Genomic DNA, 15,456 nt, shown 5'->3' on the forward strand with positions numbered 1-15,456 from the left:
GGGCAGGGTGTGTCCCAGGATAAATACACCTATTCCCCAGTCATTGAGGAGACTCTCCATGCAGACACACCTGGGCAGGGTGTGTCCCAGGATAAATACACCTATTCCCCAGTCATTGAGGAGACTCTCCATGCAGACACACCTGGGCAGGGTGTGTCCCAGGATAAATACACCTATTCCCAGTCATTGAGGAGACTCTCCATGCAGACACACCTGGGCAGGGTGTGTCCCAGGATAAATACACCTATTCCCCAGTCATTGAGGAGACTCTCCATGCAGACATACCTGGGCAGGGTGTGTCCCAGGATAAATACACCTATTCCCCAGTCATTGAGGAGACTCTCTCCATGCAGACACACCTGGGCAGGGTGTGTCCCAGGATAAATACACCTATTCCCCAGTCATTGAGGAGACTCTCCATGCAGACACACCTGGGCAGGGTGTGTCCCAGGATAAATACACCTATTCCCCAGTCATTGAGGAGACTCTCCATGCAGACACACCTGGGCAGGGTGTGTCCCAGGATAAATACACCTATTCCCCAGTCATTGAGGAGACTCTCCATGCAGACACACCTGGGCAGGGTGTGTCCCAGGATAAATACACCTATTCCCCAGTCATTGAGGAGACTCTCCATGCAGACACACCTGGGCAGGGTGTGTCCCAGGATAAATACACCTATTCCCCAGTCATTGAGGAGACTCTCCATGCAGACACACCTGGGCAGGGTGTGTCCCAGGATAAATACACCTATTACCAGTCATTGAGGAGACTCTCCATGCAGACACACCTGGGCAGGGTGTGTCCCAGGATAAATACACCTATTCCCCAGTCATTGAGGAGACTCTCCATGCAGACACACCTGGGCAGGGTGTGTCCCAGGATAAATACACCTATTCCCCAGTCATTGAGGAGACTCTCCATGCAGACACACCTGGGCAGGGTGTGTCCCAGGATAAATACACCTATTCCCAGTCATTGAGGAGACTCTCCATGCAGACACACCTGGGCAGGGTGTGTCCCAGGATAAATACACCTATTCCCCAGTCATTGAGGAGACTCTCCATGCAGACACACCTGGGCAGGGTGTGTCCCAGGATAAATACACCTATTCCCCATTCATTGAGGAGACTCTCCATGCAGACACACCTGGGCAGGGTGTGTCCCAGGATAAATACACCTATTCCCCAGTCATTGAGGAGACTCTCCATGCAGACACACCTGGGCAGGGTGTGTCCCAGGGTAAATACACCTATTCCCCAGTCATTGAGGAGACTCTCCATGCAGACAGACAGATTTTGAGAGAGATGGACGGGAGAGCACATTGTCAGACGGACGGGAGAGCACATTGTCAGACGGACGGGAGAGCACATTGTCAGATGGACGGGAGAGCACATTGTCAGATGTACGGGAGAGCACATTGTCAGACGGACGGGAGAGCACATTGTCAGATGGACGGGAGAGCACATTGTCAGACGGACGGGAGAGCACATCGTCAGATGGACAGGAGAGCACATTGTCAAACGGACGGGAGAGCACATTGTCAAACGGACGGGAGAGCACATTGTCAAACGGACGGGAGAGCACATTGTCAAACGGACGGGAGAGCACATTGTCAAACGGACGGGAGAGCACATTGTCAAACGGACGGGAGAGCACATTGTCAAACGGACGGGAGAGCACATCGTCAGATGTACGGGAGAGCACATCGTCAGATGGACGGGAGAGCACATTGTCAGATGGACGGGAGAGCACATTGTCAGACGGACGGGAGAGCACATTGTCAGATGGACGGGAGAGCACATTGTCAGACGGACGGGAGAGCACATTGTCAGACGTACGGGAGAGCACATCGTCAGATGGACGGGAGAGCACATCGTCAGATGGACGGGAGAGCACATCGTCAGATGGACGGGAGAGCACATCGTCAGATGGACGGGAGAGCACATCGTCAGATGGACGGGAGAGCACATCGTCAGATGGACGGGAGAGCACATTGTCAAACGGACGGGAGAGCACATCGTCAGATGTACTCACCCAGCGGCAATGTTCGTTTTCTCCAGAGTTCAGTAAAGTCAGTGCATAAAAAAATACCATGAGAATTGTAATTTTCTCTGAGAGATGTAGGAAAGAGAGGCCACAGTAAGGGGAGAGAGGAACTGTGTGTCTGTATGTGAGTGTGTGAGTAGATCAGGTGTGGGGGTGGATTCAGAGTACGGGTTGGGGAGCTGCCGCTGACAGCCAGGCGGGAGAGGGAAGAGGAGCAGCTTGGACGAGACACTCTGCAGAGGGAAAGCTGAGGACAGAACTCAGGTCAGAGGTCAGCCAGAGAGACGGTTACTTTGGTAAACTTCAAGTAAAAGAAGTGCAAATAGCAAGAAAACTACACAAGGAAGTAGATGTTTGGATCATTGAGGGAGAAAACTACTGTTTACTGTGAATAGTAGATGTTTGGATCATTGAGGGAGAAAACTACAGGGAATAGGGTGATACTATAGTTCAACCCCCTACCCCTGACTGACCATAAATTACCCCCTGTTGACCTGTGACCCTGGTAGTGTACTATACAGGGAATAGGGTGATACTATAGTTCAACCCCCTACCCCTGACTGACCATAAATGACCCCCTGTTGACCTGTGACCCTGGTAGTGTACTATACAGGGAATAGGGTGATACTATAGTTCAACCCCCTACCCCTGACTGACCATAAATTACCCCCTGTTGACCTGTGACCCTGGTAGTGTACTATACAGGGAATAGGGTGATACTATAGTTCAACCCCCTACCCCTGACTGACCATAAATGACCCCCTGTTGACCTGTGACCCTGGTAGTGTACTATACAGGGAATAGGGTGATACTATAGTTCAACCCCCTACCCCTGACTGACCATAAATTACCCCCTGTTGACCTGTGACCCTGGTAGTGTACTATACAGGGAATAGGGTGATACCATAGGTCAACCCCCTACCCCTGACTGACCATAAATTACCCCCTGTTGAACTTTACCATTACACTGTGATTAGGTATCAACACTCTACCATTACACTGTGATTAGGTATCAACACTGTGATTAGGTATCACTCTACCATTACACTGTGATGAGGTATCAACACTCTACCATTACACTGTGATTAGGTATCACTCTACCATTGCACTGTTTTACCACAGGCCCTAGTTTCTACCTTCTTAACAACACTATCAACAAGGCAGGCCCTACAGGCCCTAGTTTCTACCTTCTTAACAGCACTATCAACAAGGCAGGTCCTACAGGCCCTAGTTTCTACCTTCTTAACAACACTATCAACAAGGCAGGTCCTACAGGCTCTAGTTTCTACCTTCTTAACAACACTATCAACAAGGCAGGCCCTACAGGCCCTAGTTTCTACCTTCTTAACAGCACTATCAACAAGGCAGGTCCTACAGGCCCTAGTTTCTACCTTCTTAACAACACTATCAACAAGGCAGGTCCTACAGGCTCTAGTTTCTACCTTCTTAACAACACTATCAACAAGGCAGGTCCTACAGGCCCTAGTTTCTACCTTCTTAACAGCACTATCAACAAGGCAGGTCCTACAGGCCCTAGTTTCTACCTTCTTAACAACACTATCAACAAGGCAGGTCCTACAGGCCCTCGTTCCGACCTTCTTAACAACAATATCAACAAGGCAGGTCCTACAGGCCCTAGTTTCTACCTTCTTAACAGCACTATCAACAAGGCAGGTCCTACTGGCCCTAGTTTCTACCTTCTTAACAGCACTATCAACAAGGCAGGTCCTACAGGCCCTAGTTTCTACCTTCTTAACAACACTATCAACAAGGCAGGTCCTACAGGCCCTAGTTTCTACCTTCTTAACAGCACTATCAACAAGGCAGGTCCTACAGGCCCAAGCTTCTACCTTCTTAACAACACTATCAACAAGGCAGGTCCTACAGGCCCTAGTTTCTACCTTCTTAACAACACTATCAACAAGGCAGGTCCTACAGGCCCTCATTCCTACCTTCTTAACAACACTATCAACAAGGCAGGTCCTACAGGCCCTAGTTTCTACCTTCTTAACAACACTATCAACAAGGCAGGTCCTACAGGCCCTAGTTTCTACCTTCTTAACAACACTATCAACAAGGCAGGTCCTACAGGCCCTAGTTCCTACCTTCTTAACAACACTATCAACAAGGCAGGTCCTACAGGCCCTAGTTTCTGCCTTCTTAACAACACTATCAACACGACAGGTCCTACAGGCCCTAGTTTCTACCTTCTTAACAACACTATCAACAAAGCAGGTCCTACAGGCCCTAGTTTTGTCACACCTTGACTACTGTTCAGTCATGTGGTCAGGTGCTACAAAGAGGGACTTACGATCATTGCATTTGGTTCAGAACAGAGCAGCACGGCTGGACCTTGGATGGACACAGAGAGCTAGGGTCCTGTGTGGCTCAGTCGGTAGAGCATGACGCTTGCAACGCCAAGCGTCGTGGGTTCGATTCCCGCTGGGACCACCCATATGTAAAAGTAGTGGCCCCAGCCGACTTGTAAGTCGCTTTGGACAAAAGCGTCTGCTAAATGGGATATATTATTAATAATATGCATGTCAATCTCTCCTGGCTCAAAGTGGAGGAGAGATTGACTTCATCCCTACTTGTATTTATGAGAGGTATTGACATGTTGAATGCACCGAGCTGTCTGTCTAAACTACTGGCACACAGCTCAGACACCCATGACTACCCCACAAGACATGCCACCAGAGGTCTCTTCACAGTCTCCAAGTCCAGATCAGACTATGGGAGGCACAAAGTACTACATAGAGCCATGACTACATGGAACTCTATTCCACAGTACTACATAGAGCCATGACTACATGGAACTCTATTCTACAGTACTACATAGAGCCATGACGACATGGAACTCTATTCCACAGTACCACATAGAGCCATGACTACATGGAACTCTATTCCACAGTACTACATAGAGCCATGACGACATGGAACTCTATTCCACAGTACTACATAGAGCCATGACGACATGGAACTCTATTCTACATCAGGTAACTGAGGCAGCAGTAGAATCAGATTTAAAAAACATCCAAACACACCTTATGGAACAGCAGGGACTGTGAAGCAACACAAACATAGGCACAGACACATGCACACACACGTTAATATAAGCACTATACACAAGGATTATGTAAGAGCACACACTTAATATATTGTGAAATATGTTATGAATGTATTTAAATATATTTCTGTTTTTAAAATTATACAATTGCCTAAATTTTGCCGGAGCCACGGGAAGAGTAGCTGCTGCCTTGGCAGGAATTAATGGGGATCCATAATAAACCCCAGGAAGAGTAGCTGCTGCCTTGACAGGAACTAATGGGGATCCATAATAAACCCCAGGAAGGGTAGCTGCTGCCTTGGCAGGAACTAATGGGGATCCATAATAAACCCCAGGAAGAGTAGCTGCTGCCTTGGCAGAAACTAATGGGGATCCATAATAAACCCCAGGAAGAGTAGCTGCTGCCTTGGCAGAAACTAATGGGGATTAGTGACTCACTGTCTGTTGGAGCGATCCAGGGTGGCAGACCTAATAAACTGGCCAGGGTGGCAGACCTAATAAACTGGCCAGGGTGGCAGACCTAATAAACTGGCCAGGGTGGCATACCAAATAAACTGGCTAAGGTGGCATACCTAATAAACTGGCCAGGGTGTCATACCTAATAAACTGGCCAGGGTGTCATACCTAATAAACTGGCCAGGGTGGCATACCTAACAAACTGGCCAGGGTGGCAGACCTAATAAACTGGCCAGGGTGGCAGACCTAATAAACTGGCCAGGGTGGCAGACCTAATAACCTGGCCAGGGTGGCATACCTAATAACCTGGCCAGGGTGGCATACCTAATAACCTGGCCAGGGTGGCATACCAAATAAACTGGCCGGGGTGGCATACCAAATAAACTGGCCAGGGTGGCAGACCAAATAACCTGGCCAGGGTGGCATACCTAATAAACTGACCAGGGTGCCATACCAAATAAACTGGCCAGGGTGGCATACCCAATAACCTGGCCAGGGTGGCATACCTAATAACCTGGCCAGGGTGTCATACCTAATAAACTGGCCAGGGTGTCATACCTAATAAACTGGCCAGGGTGGCATACCAAATAACCTGGCCAGGGTGGCATACCTAATAAACTGGCCAGGGTGGCATACCAAATAAACTGGCCGGGGTGGCAGACCTAATAAACTGGCCAGGGTGGCAGACCAAATAAACTGGCCAGGGTGGCAGACCAAATAAACTGGCCAGGGTGGCAGACCAAATAAACTGGCCAGGGTGGCATACCAAATAAACTGGCCAAGGTGGCATACCTAATAAACTGGCCAGGGTGGCATACCAAATAAACTGGCTAAGGTGGCAGACCTAATAAACTGGCCAGTGTGTCATACCTAATAAACTGGCCAGGGTGGCATACCAAATAAACTGGCCGGGGTGGCAGACCTAATAAACTGGCCAGGGTGGCAGACCAAATAACCTGGCCAGGGTGGCATACCTAATAAACTGGCCAGGGTGGCATACCAAATAAACTGGCTAAGGTGGCATACCTAATAAACTGGCCAGGGTGGCATACCAAATAAACTGGCTAAGGTGGCAGACCTAATAAACTGGCCAGGGTGTCATACCTAATAAACTGGCCAGGGTGGCATACCTAACAAACTGGCCAGGGTGTCATACCTAATAAACTGGCCAGGGTGGCATACCAAATAAACTGGCCAAGGTGGCATACCTAATAAACTGGCCAGGGTGGCATACCTAATAAACTGGCCAAGGTGGCATACCTAATAAACTGGCCAGGGTGGCATACCTAATAAACTGGCCAGGGTGGCATACCTAATAAACTGGCCAAGGTGGCATACCTAATAAACTGGCCAAGGTGGCATACCTAATAAACTGGCCAGGGTGGCATACCTAATAAACTGGCCAGGGTGGCATAACAAATAAACTGGCCAGGGTGGCAGACCTAATAAACTGGCCAGGGTGGCATACCTAATAAACTGGCCAGGGTGGCATACCTAATAAACTGGCCAAGGTGGCATACCTAATAAACTGGCCAAGGTGGCATACCTAATAAACTGGCCAGGGTGGCATACCTAATAAACTGTCCAGGGTGGCAGACGTAATAAACTGTGGTATATGGCAGATGTAAGGCATGGTGGATGTGTCAGTCCTCCATCCGTCAGAGCGAGCGGGCGGGCGAGCGAGAGACGTTGAAGACCTGTGTGTGACTGCCGGTGGTTTCCAGGGATCAGGTTTCCAGGAAGCCTGTTCAGGGTCTTTCAGTTCAGGGTGACTCCTCTGTAACTACTAACACCTGGTGTTTCAATGAAGCAGCAGCAACAACACACAGCTACAACCACATTAACTCTTCACATATCACTCTGAATGAACCAGAGACATGTTGCCAAAAGCTAAATTAATCTCTTACCCGTATACTTTAACCAACCCCCAGAACCAGCCTGGTCATCAGAGGACCATATGTGGAAGAAATCCTGGCTGAGACAGCCTGACACACTGACATGAACTCTGCTTCTGATCAAACACGACACGCAAATCCAGAGGCATAACTCGCTGTACCTTCATGCTGTTTTAGTGTCACACTAGAAGACTAAAAGACAAAACACAGTACATACCAGGTAGGAACTGATGTCCAGACTGAGTGACCAGACGATCCCAAACAGACTGCTGTGAAGCAACACACACGGACGGACTCATTCAGATTCCCTGTGTTAGTGTAGAGGTGGGAGATACCTCAGCTTTTCCTGTTCCAACTCCACTAGATGGAAAAACAGCTGTCGGAGGGAAGGGAACGACCCACCCTGAATCCTGCAGGACGGGGTTGGAATGCGTGTCAGTCAGAGTGGATCTGAAAGAAACTTGGAACTCACTGTGGTGTTCTTTGGACCTGATGGGAGGAAAGGAAACCACGGCAGTAGAGAACATGATCAGTACTGACCACAGGATCACTCCCAAACGGCACCCTATTCCCTATATAGCACAGTACTTTTGGTCAGAGCTCTATGAGCCCTATGGGCTGAAGTAGTGCACGAACTAGGGAGCCATTTAGGATGCAAGCCCACAGACTTGTGACTGTGACTAACATTCTGAGGTCGGCTGGTAAGACATGACTGTAGTCTTCTGAGAAGACACAAAACGAGGTGTTGACAAAGGTTTGTTGTTGTTACTGTACAAACAGTATACTTGGAAAAGGCACAAAATAAACAGTCAAGAACACAAGTTTCCTCTGCCATTTTATTGTTGGAAGGGAATGTAGCAGCTACACTTATAACATGGATATATTTTCACCATTACAATGTTCTGGATAGAAGCGGTCTTGGAAAACGCTTTGAGAAGGTTGCAGACAGACAACAGAATCAGGTTCATTCAATATTATGGCCTGTTTACTCCTCTGATTCCTGCCGTATACACCACAAACCACCTATTAAATATGACAGGACATGATACCAAACCAATCAATTAAATATGACAGGACATGATACCAAACCAATCAATTAAATATGACAGGACATGCTACCAAACCAATCAATTAAATATGACTGGACATGATACCAAACCAATCAATTAAATATGACAGGACATGATACCAAACAAATCAATTAAATATGACAGGACATGATACCAAACCAATCAATTAAATATAACATGATACCAAACCTTCTGATTACAAATAAGCAGTCCAAACTTAAAGACCACACTACATTTATTTCACCCGCCAAAAGCCCAGAACTTGACCAAGTTCAGTGCACACACTTTGGACCCATGCAAAAAATCACACACACACACACACACACACACACACACACACACACACACACACACACACACACACACACACCTTTGGCCAGGGCCGTGTCATTTAGGACGTAGACTGGGTTTTTCATTGCAGACCAACGGACAAACTAACACTGATAAATACACAATGCTCAAAACAGAACGCAGCTACAATAACATGTCATTATTAACGCCCATTGGGATCAACAGCAACATCGTAGTCATTATCTTGTGCAAATCACAAAACTGGAGAACTGTGTAATTTCCCCACGCACACAGGAAAAGGTAAATAACGTGGCGAAATCCAATCACATCCTATTGGTCACCTGCTTGGTAAACAACAGGTGGAGACTAACAGGGACATGTTTTCAACAAAGACAGAATAAAGGAAAATATGTCCTGACAGAAGGTTAGAGGGGTAATGTCCTGACAAGGTTAGAGGGGTAATGTCCCGACAGAAGGTTAGAGGGGTAATGTCCCGACAGAAGGTCAGAGGGGTAATGTCCCGACAGAAGGTCAGAGGGATAATGTTCCGACAGAAGGTCAGAGGGATAATGTCCTGTCAGAAGGATGGGGGATAATGTCCCGACAGAAGGATGGGGGGGATAATGTCCCGACAGAAGGATGGGGGGGATAATGTCCCGACAGAAGGATGGGGGGGATAATGTCCCGACAGAAGGATGGGGGGATAATGTCCCGACAGAATGATGGGGGGATAATGTCCCGACAGAATGATGGGGGGATAATGTCCCGACAGAAGGATGGGGGGGATAATGTCCCGACAGAAGGATGGGGGGATAATGTCCCGACAGAATGATGGGGGGATAATGTCCCGACAGAAGGATGGGGGGATAATGTCCCGACATTAGGATGGGGGGATAATGTCCTGTCAGAAGGATGGGGGATAATGTCCCGACATTAGGATGGGGGGATAATGTCCCGACAGAAGGATGGGGGGATAATGTCCCGACAGAAGGATGGGGGGATAATGTCCCGACAGAAGGATGGGGGATAATGTCCCGACATAAGGATGGGGGGATAATGTCCCGACATTATGATGGGGGGATAATGTCCTGTCAGAAGGATGGGGGGATAATGTCCCGACATTAGGATGGGGGGATAATGTCCCGACAGAAGGATGGGGGGATAATGTCCCGACAGAAGGATGGGGGGATAATGTCCCGACAGAAGGATGGGGGGATAATGTCCCGACATAAGGATGGGGGGATAATGTCCCGACAGAAGGATGGGGGGATAATGTCCTGTCAGAAGGATGGGGGGATAATGTCCTGACAGAAGGTTATAGGGCTAATGTCCTGACAGAAGGTTAGAGGGATAATGGCCCGACGAAAGGTTAGAGGGATAATGTCCTGACAGAAGGTTGGAGGGGTAATGTCCTGGCAGAAGGATGGATGGATAATGTCCTGTCAGAAGGGTGGGGGGGTAATGTCCTGGCAGAAGGATGGATGGATAATGTCCTGACAGAAGGTTGGAGGGATAATGTCCTGACAGAAGGTTAGAGGGATAATGGCCTGACGAAAGGTTAGAGGGATAATGTCCCGACAGAAGGTTGGAGGGATAATGTCCCGACAGAAGGTTGGAGGGATAATGTCCTGACAGAAGGTTGGAGGGATAATGTCCTGACAGAAGGATGGATGGATAATGTCCTGGCAGAAGGTTAGAGGGATAATGTCCTGACAGAAGGTTGGAGGGATAATGTCCTGGCAGAAGGTTGGAGGGATAATGTCCTGGCAGAAGGTTAGAGGGATAATGTCCTGACAGAAGGTTAGAGGGATAATGTCCTGACAGAAGGTTGGAGGGATAATGTCCTGGCAGAAGGTTGGAGGGATAATGTCCTGACAGAAGGTTAGAGGGATAATGTCCTGACAGAAGGTTGGAGGGATAATGTCCTGACAGAAGGTTGGAGGGATAATGTCCTGACAGAGGAAAAAGCTGGTTGTGATTTCATAAATAGAAAAGCAGTAGTGTATTATTTAGTTGTATCATTTTGAGAGGAGCCCTAGGATTCACACATCAATAACACATCACAGTAACAATTAACCTGTCGAACATACAGTCAGCCTCCTCCCTCGCTGCTCTGCACTACCTATACACCCTATATAGTGCACTACCTATACACCCTAATCCATATATAGTGCACTACCTATACACCCTATTCCCTATATAGTGCACTACCTATACACCCTATATAGTGCACTACCTATACACCCTATTCCATATATAGTGCACTACCTATACACCCTATTCCATATATAGTGCGCTACCTATACACCCTATTCCCTATATAGTGCACTACCTATAGACCCTATATAGTGCACTACCTATACACCCTATTCCATATATAGTGCACAACCTATACACCCTATTCCCTATATAGTGCACTACCTATACACCCTATATAGTGCACTACCTATACACCCTATTCCATATATAGTGCACTACCTATACACCCTATTCCATATATAGTGCACTACCTAAACACCCTATTCCCTATATAGTGCACTACCTAAACACCCTATTCCCTATATAGTGCACTACCTATACACCCTATTCCCTATATAGTGCACTACCTATAGACCCTGTATAGTGCACTACCTATACACCCTATATAGTGCACTACCTAAACACCCTATTCCATATATAGTGCACTACCTATAGACCCTATATAGTGCACTACCTATACACCCTATTCCCTATTTAGTGCACTATTTTTGACCAGGGCCCATAGGAAGACATACTGTATAGGTCATATAGTGTGTCTCACATCTTATAGTGCACTGATATATAGTGCAGTGCACTACTTTAGACCAGAAGGGCAGAAGCCCCCATAGGGCTCTGGTTAAAAGTAGTGCACTATATAGGGAATAGGGTGCCATAGGGGCTCTGGTCTAAAGTAGTGCACTATATAGGGTGCCATAGGGCTCTGGTCTATAGAAGTGCACTACCTATACACCCTATTCCATATATAGTGCACTACCTATACACCCTATTCCCTATATAGTGCACTATTTTTGACCAGGGCCCATAGGAAGACATACTGTATAGGTCATATAGTGTGTCTCACATCTTATAGTGCACTGATATATAGTGCAGTGCACTACTTTAGACCAGAAGGGCAGAAGCCCCCATAGGGCTCTGGTTAAAAGTAGTGCACTATATAGGGAATAGGGTGCCATAGGGCTCTGGTCTAAAGTAGTGCACTATATAGGGTGCCATAGGGCTCTGGTCTATAGAAGTGCACTACCTAAACACCCTATTCCCTATATAGTGCACTACCTAAACACCCTATTCCATATATCGTGCACTACCTATAGACCCTATATAGTGCACTACCTATAGACCCTATATAGTGCACTACCTATACACCCTATTCCATATATAGTGCACTACCTATACACCCTATTCCCTATATAGTGCACTACCTATACACCCTATTCCATATATAGTGCACTACGTATACACCCTATTCCCTATATAGTGCACTACCTATAGACCCGATATAGTGCACTACCTATACACCCTATTCCCTATATGGTGCACTACGTATACACCCTATTCCATATATAGTGCACTACGTATACACCCTATTCCATATATAGTGCACTACGTATACACCCTATTCCAAATATAGTGCACTACCGAAACACCCTATTCCCTATATAGTGCACTACCTATACACCCTATTCCATATTTAGTGCACTACCTATACACCCTATTATCTATATAGTGCACTACCTATACACCCTATTTCATATATAGTGCACTACCTATACACCCTATTCCATATATAGTGCACTACCTATAGACCCTATTCCATATATAGTGCACTACATATACACCCTATTCGATATATAGTGCACTACTGAAACACCCTATTCCATATATAGTGCACTACCTATAGACCCTATTCCATATATAGTGCACTACATATACACCCTATTCCCTATATAGTGCACTACGTATACACCCTATTCCATATATAGTGCACTACCTATACACCCTATTCCCTATATAGCGCACTACCTATAGACCCTATATAGTGCACTACCTATACACCCTATTCCCTATATAGTGCACTATTTCTGACCAGGGCCCATAGGAAGACATACTGTATAGGTCATATAGTGTGTCTCACATCTTATGGTGCACTGATATATAGTGTAGTGCACTACTTTAGACCAGAAGGGCAGAAGCCCCCATAGGGCTCTGGTTAAAAGTAGTGCACTATATAGGGAATAGGGTGCCATAGGGCTCTGGTCTAAAGTAGTGCACTATATAGGGTGCAATAGGGCTCTGGTCTAAAGTAGTGCACTATATGGGGAATAGGGTGCCGTTTGGGCCTAGGCCCTGCTCCGCTCCCTGGTCAGAAGGGAGAGAGGCTGGGCACTTTGATATTGATGTCTCCGATGTTGATGTTGCGAGGCATTTCTGGGAGGTTGATGTTCTTGACGGCGGAGACAGCCCGCGCCGGCGCTGCAGAGAAGCCCCCCTGAAACAGACACAACTCTGCTTTGAGGCTTTTCTACACCAGCTGTGGAGATGATGAAATACACAGCAATGAAATGAACTCATCAGGTGTAATAGAGAGAGGAGACTAAAGGGTCTGGTTATGGACATCATGTTGAATCTACAGTAGGCTTCATCTCTGTCTGGGAGACGGGACGTATTCACTAGGAACCGAGGAACGTTCATCTCTGTCTGGGAGACGGGACGTATTCACTAGGAACCGAGGAACGTTCATCTCTGTCTGGGAGACCAGGGGTCGTATTCACTAGGAACCGAAAGGTCTAGAGTCTAGACTAACAGCCCTAAAGGTCTAGACTAACAGCCCTAAAGGTCTAGACTAACAGCCCTAAAGGTCTAGAGTCTAGACTAACAGCCCTAAAGGTCTAGAGTCTAGACTAACAGCCCTAAAGGTCTAGAGTCTAGACTAACAGCCCTAAAGGTCTAGAGTCTAGACTAACAGCCCTAAAGGTCTAGAGTCTAGACTAACAGCCCTAAAGGTCTAGGGTCTAGAATAACAGCCCTAAAGGTCTAGAGTCTAGAATAACAGCCCTAAAGGTCTAGACTAACAGCCCTAAAGGTCTAGACTAACAGCCCTAAAGGTCTAGACTAACAGCCCTAAAGGTCTAGACTAACAGCCCTAAAGGTCTAGAGTCTAGACTAACAGCCCTAAAGGTCTAGAGTCTAGACTAACAGCCCTAAAGGTCTAGAGTCTAGACTAACAGCCCTAAAGGTCTAGACTAACAGCCCTAAAGGTCTAGAGTCTAGACTAACAGCCCTAAAGGTCTAGAGTCTAGACTAACAGCCCTAAAGGTCTAGAGTCTAGACTAACAGCCCTAAAGGTCTAGAGTCTAGACTAACAGCCCTAAAGGTCTAGAGTCTAGACTAACAGCCCTAAAGGTCTAGAGTCTAGACTAACAGCCCTAAAGGTCTAGAGTCTAGACTAACAGCCCTAAAGGTCTAGAGTCTAGACTACCAGCCCTAAAGGTCTAGACTAACAGCCCTAAAGGTCTAGAGTCTAGACTAACAGCCCTAAAGGTCTAGACTAACAGCCCTAAAGGTCTAGGGTCTAGACTAACAGCCCTAAAGGTCTAGACTAACAGCCCTAAAGGTCTAGAGTCTAGACTAACAGCCCTAAAGGTCTAGAGTCTAGACTAACAGCCCTAAAGGTCTAGAGTCTAGACTAACAGCCCTAAAGGTCTAGAGTCTAGACTAACAGCCCTAAAGGTCTAGAGTCTAGACTAACAGCCCTAAAGGTCTAGAGTCTAGACTAACAGCCCTACAGGTCTAGAGTCTAGACTAACAGCCCTAAAGGTCTAGACTAACAGCCCTAAAGGTCTAGACTAACAGCCCTAAAGGTCTAGAGTCTAGACTAACAGCCCTAAAGGTCTAGAGTCTAGACTAACAGCCCTAAAGGTCTAGACTAACAGCCCTAAAGGTCTAGACTAACAGCCCTAAAGGTCTAGACTAACAGCCCTAAAGGTCTAGACTAACAGCCCTAAAGGTCTAGAGTCTAGACTAACAGCCCTAAAGGTCTAGAGTCTAGACTAACAGCCCTAAAGGTCTAGAGTCTAGACTAACAGCCCTAAAGGTCTAGAGTCTAGACTAACAGCCCTAAAGGTCTAGAGTCTAGACTAACAGCCCTAAAGGTCTAGAGTCTAGACTAACAGCCCTAAAGGTCTAGAGTCTAGACTAACAGCCCTAAAGGTCTAGAGTCTAGACTAACAGCCCTAAAGGTCTAGACTAACAGCCCTAAAGGTCTAGACTAACAGCCCTAAAGGTCTAGACTAACAGCCCTAAAGGTCTAGAGTCTAGACTAACAGCCCTAAAGGTCTAGAGTCTAGACTAACAGCCCTAAAGGTCTAGAGTCTAGACTAACAGCCCTAAAGGTCTAGAGTCTAGACTAACAGCCCTAAAGGTCTAGACTCTAGAATAACAGCCCTAAAGGTCTAGACTAACAGCCCTAAAGGTCTAGACTAACAGCCCTAAAGGTCTAGACTAACAGCCCTAAAGGTCTAGAGTCTAGACTAACAGCCCTAAAGGTCTAGACTAACAGCCCTAAAGGTCTAGGGTCTAGACTAACAGCCCT

The 15,456-nt window shown here is 46.9% G+C and overlaps 2 protein-coding genes across 10 annotated transcripts in view; both read right to left on the reverse strand.

Annotated features, from left to right (window-relative positions):
- Positions 1-7,926, reverse strand: part of LOC135549455 (aminopeptidase Ey-like) — an 80,208-nt gene extending 72,282 nt beyond the window's left edge. For both annotated transcript variants that reach the window (XM_064979436.1, XM_064979438.1), the window contains exon 1: positions 7,685-7,926. The gene's annotated coding sequence lies outside the window, so the exon portion shown is untranslated. The remainder of the gene's footprint in view (positions 1-7,684) is intronic.
- A 2,898-nt stretch (positions 7,927-10,824) lies between these two features.
- The window catches only part of LOC135549458 (AP-3 complex subunit sigma-2), a 39,300-nt gene continuing 34,668 nt past the window's right edge, over positions 10,825-15,456 (reverse strand). Inside the window, exons 6-7 of one of the 8 annotated variants that reach the window (XR_010456972.1) lie at positions 12,913-13,353; positions 10,825-12,855 (exon numbers count right to left, since the gene is read on the reverse strand). Coding sequence is in view for 1 of the 8 variants with exons in the window: in XM_064979446.1 (XP_064835518.1) it covers positions 13,228-13,353 (126 nt within the window). In the remaining 7 variants the exon portion in view is untranslated. Of the gene's footprint in view, positions 13,354-15,456 lie in introns of all 8 variants that reach the window. The other 7 variants (XR_010456977.1, XR_010456973.1, XR_010456978.1 and 4 more) reach the window with 7 other exon arrangements.

Source organism: Oncorhynchus masou, chromosome 12, assembly GCF_036934945.1.
Source record: "Oncorhynchus masou masou isolate Uvic2021 chromosome 12, UVic_Omas_1.1, whole genome shotgun sequence".
Lineage (NCBI taxonomy): Eukaryota > Metazoa > Chordata > Actinopteri > Salmoniformes > Salmonidae > Oncorhynchus > Oncorhynchus masou.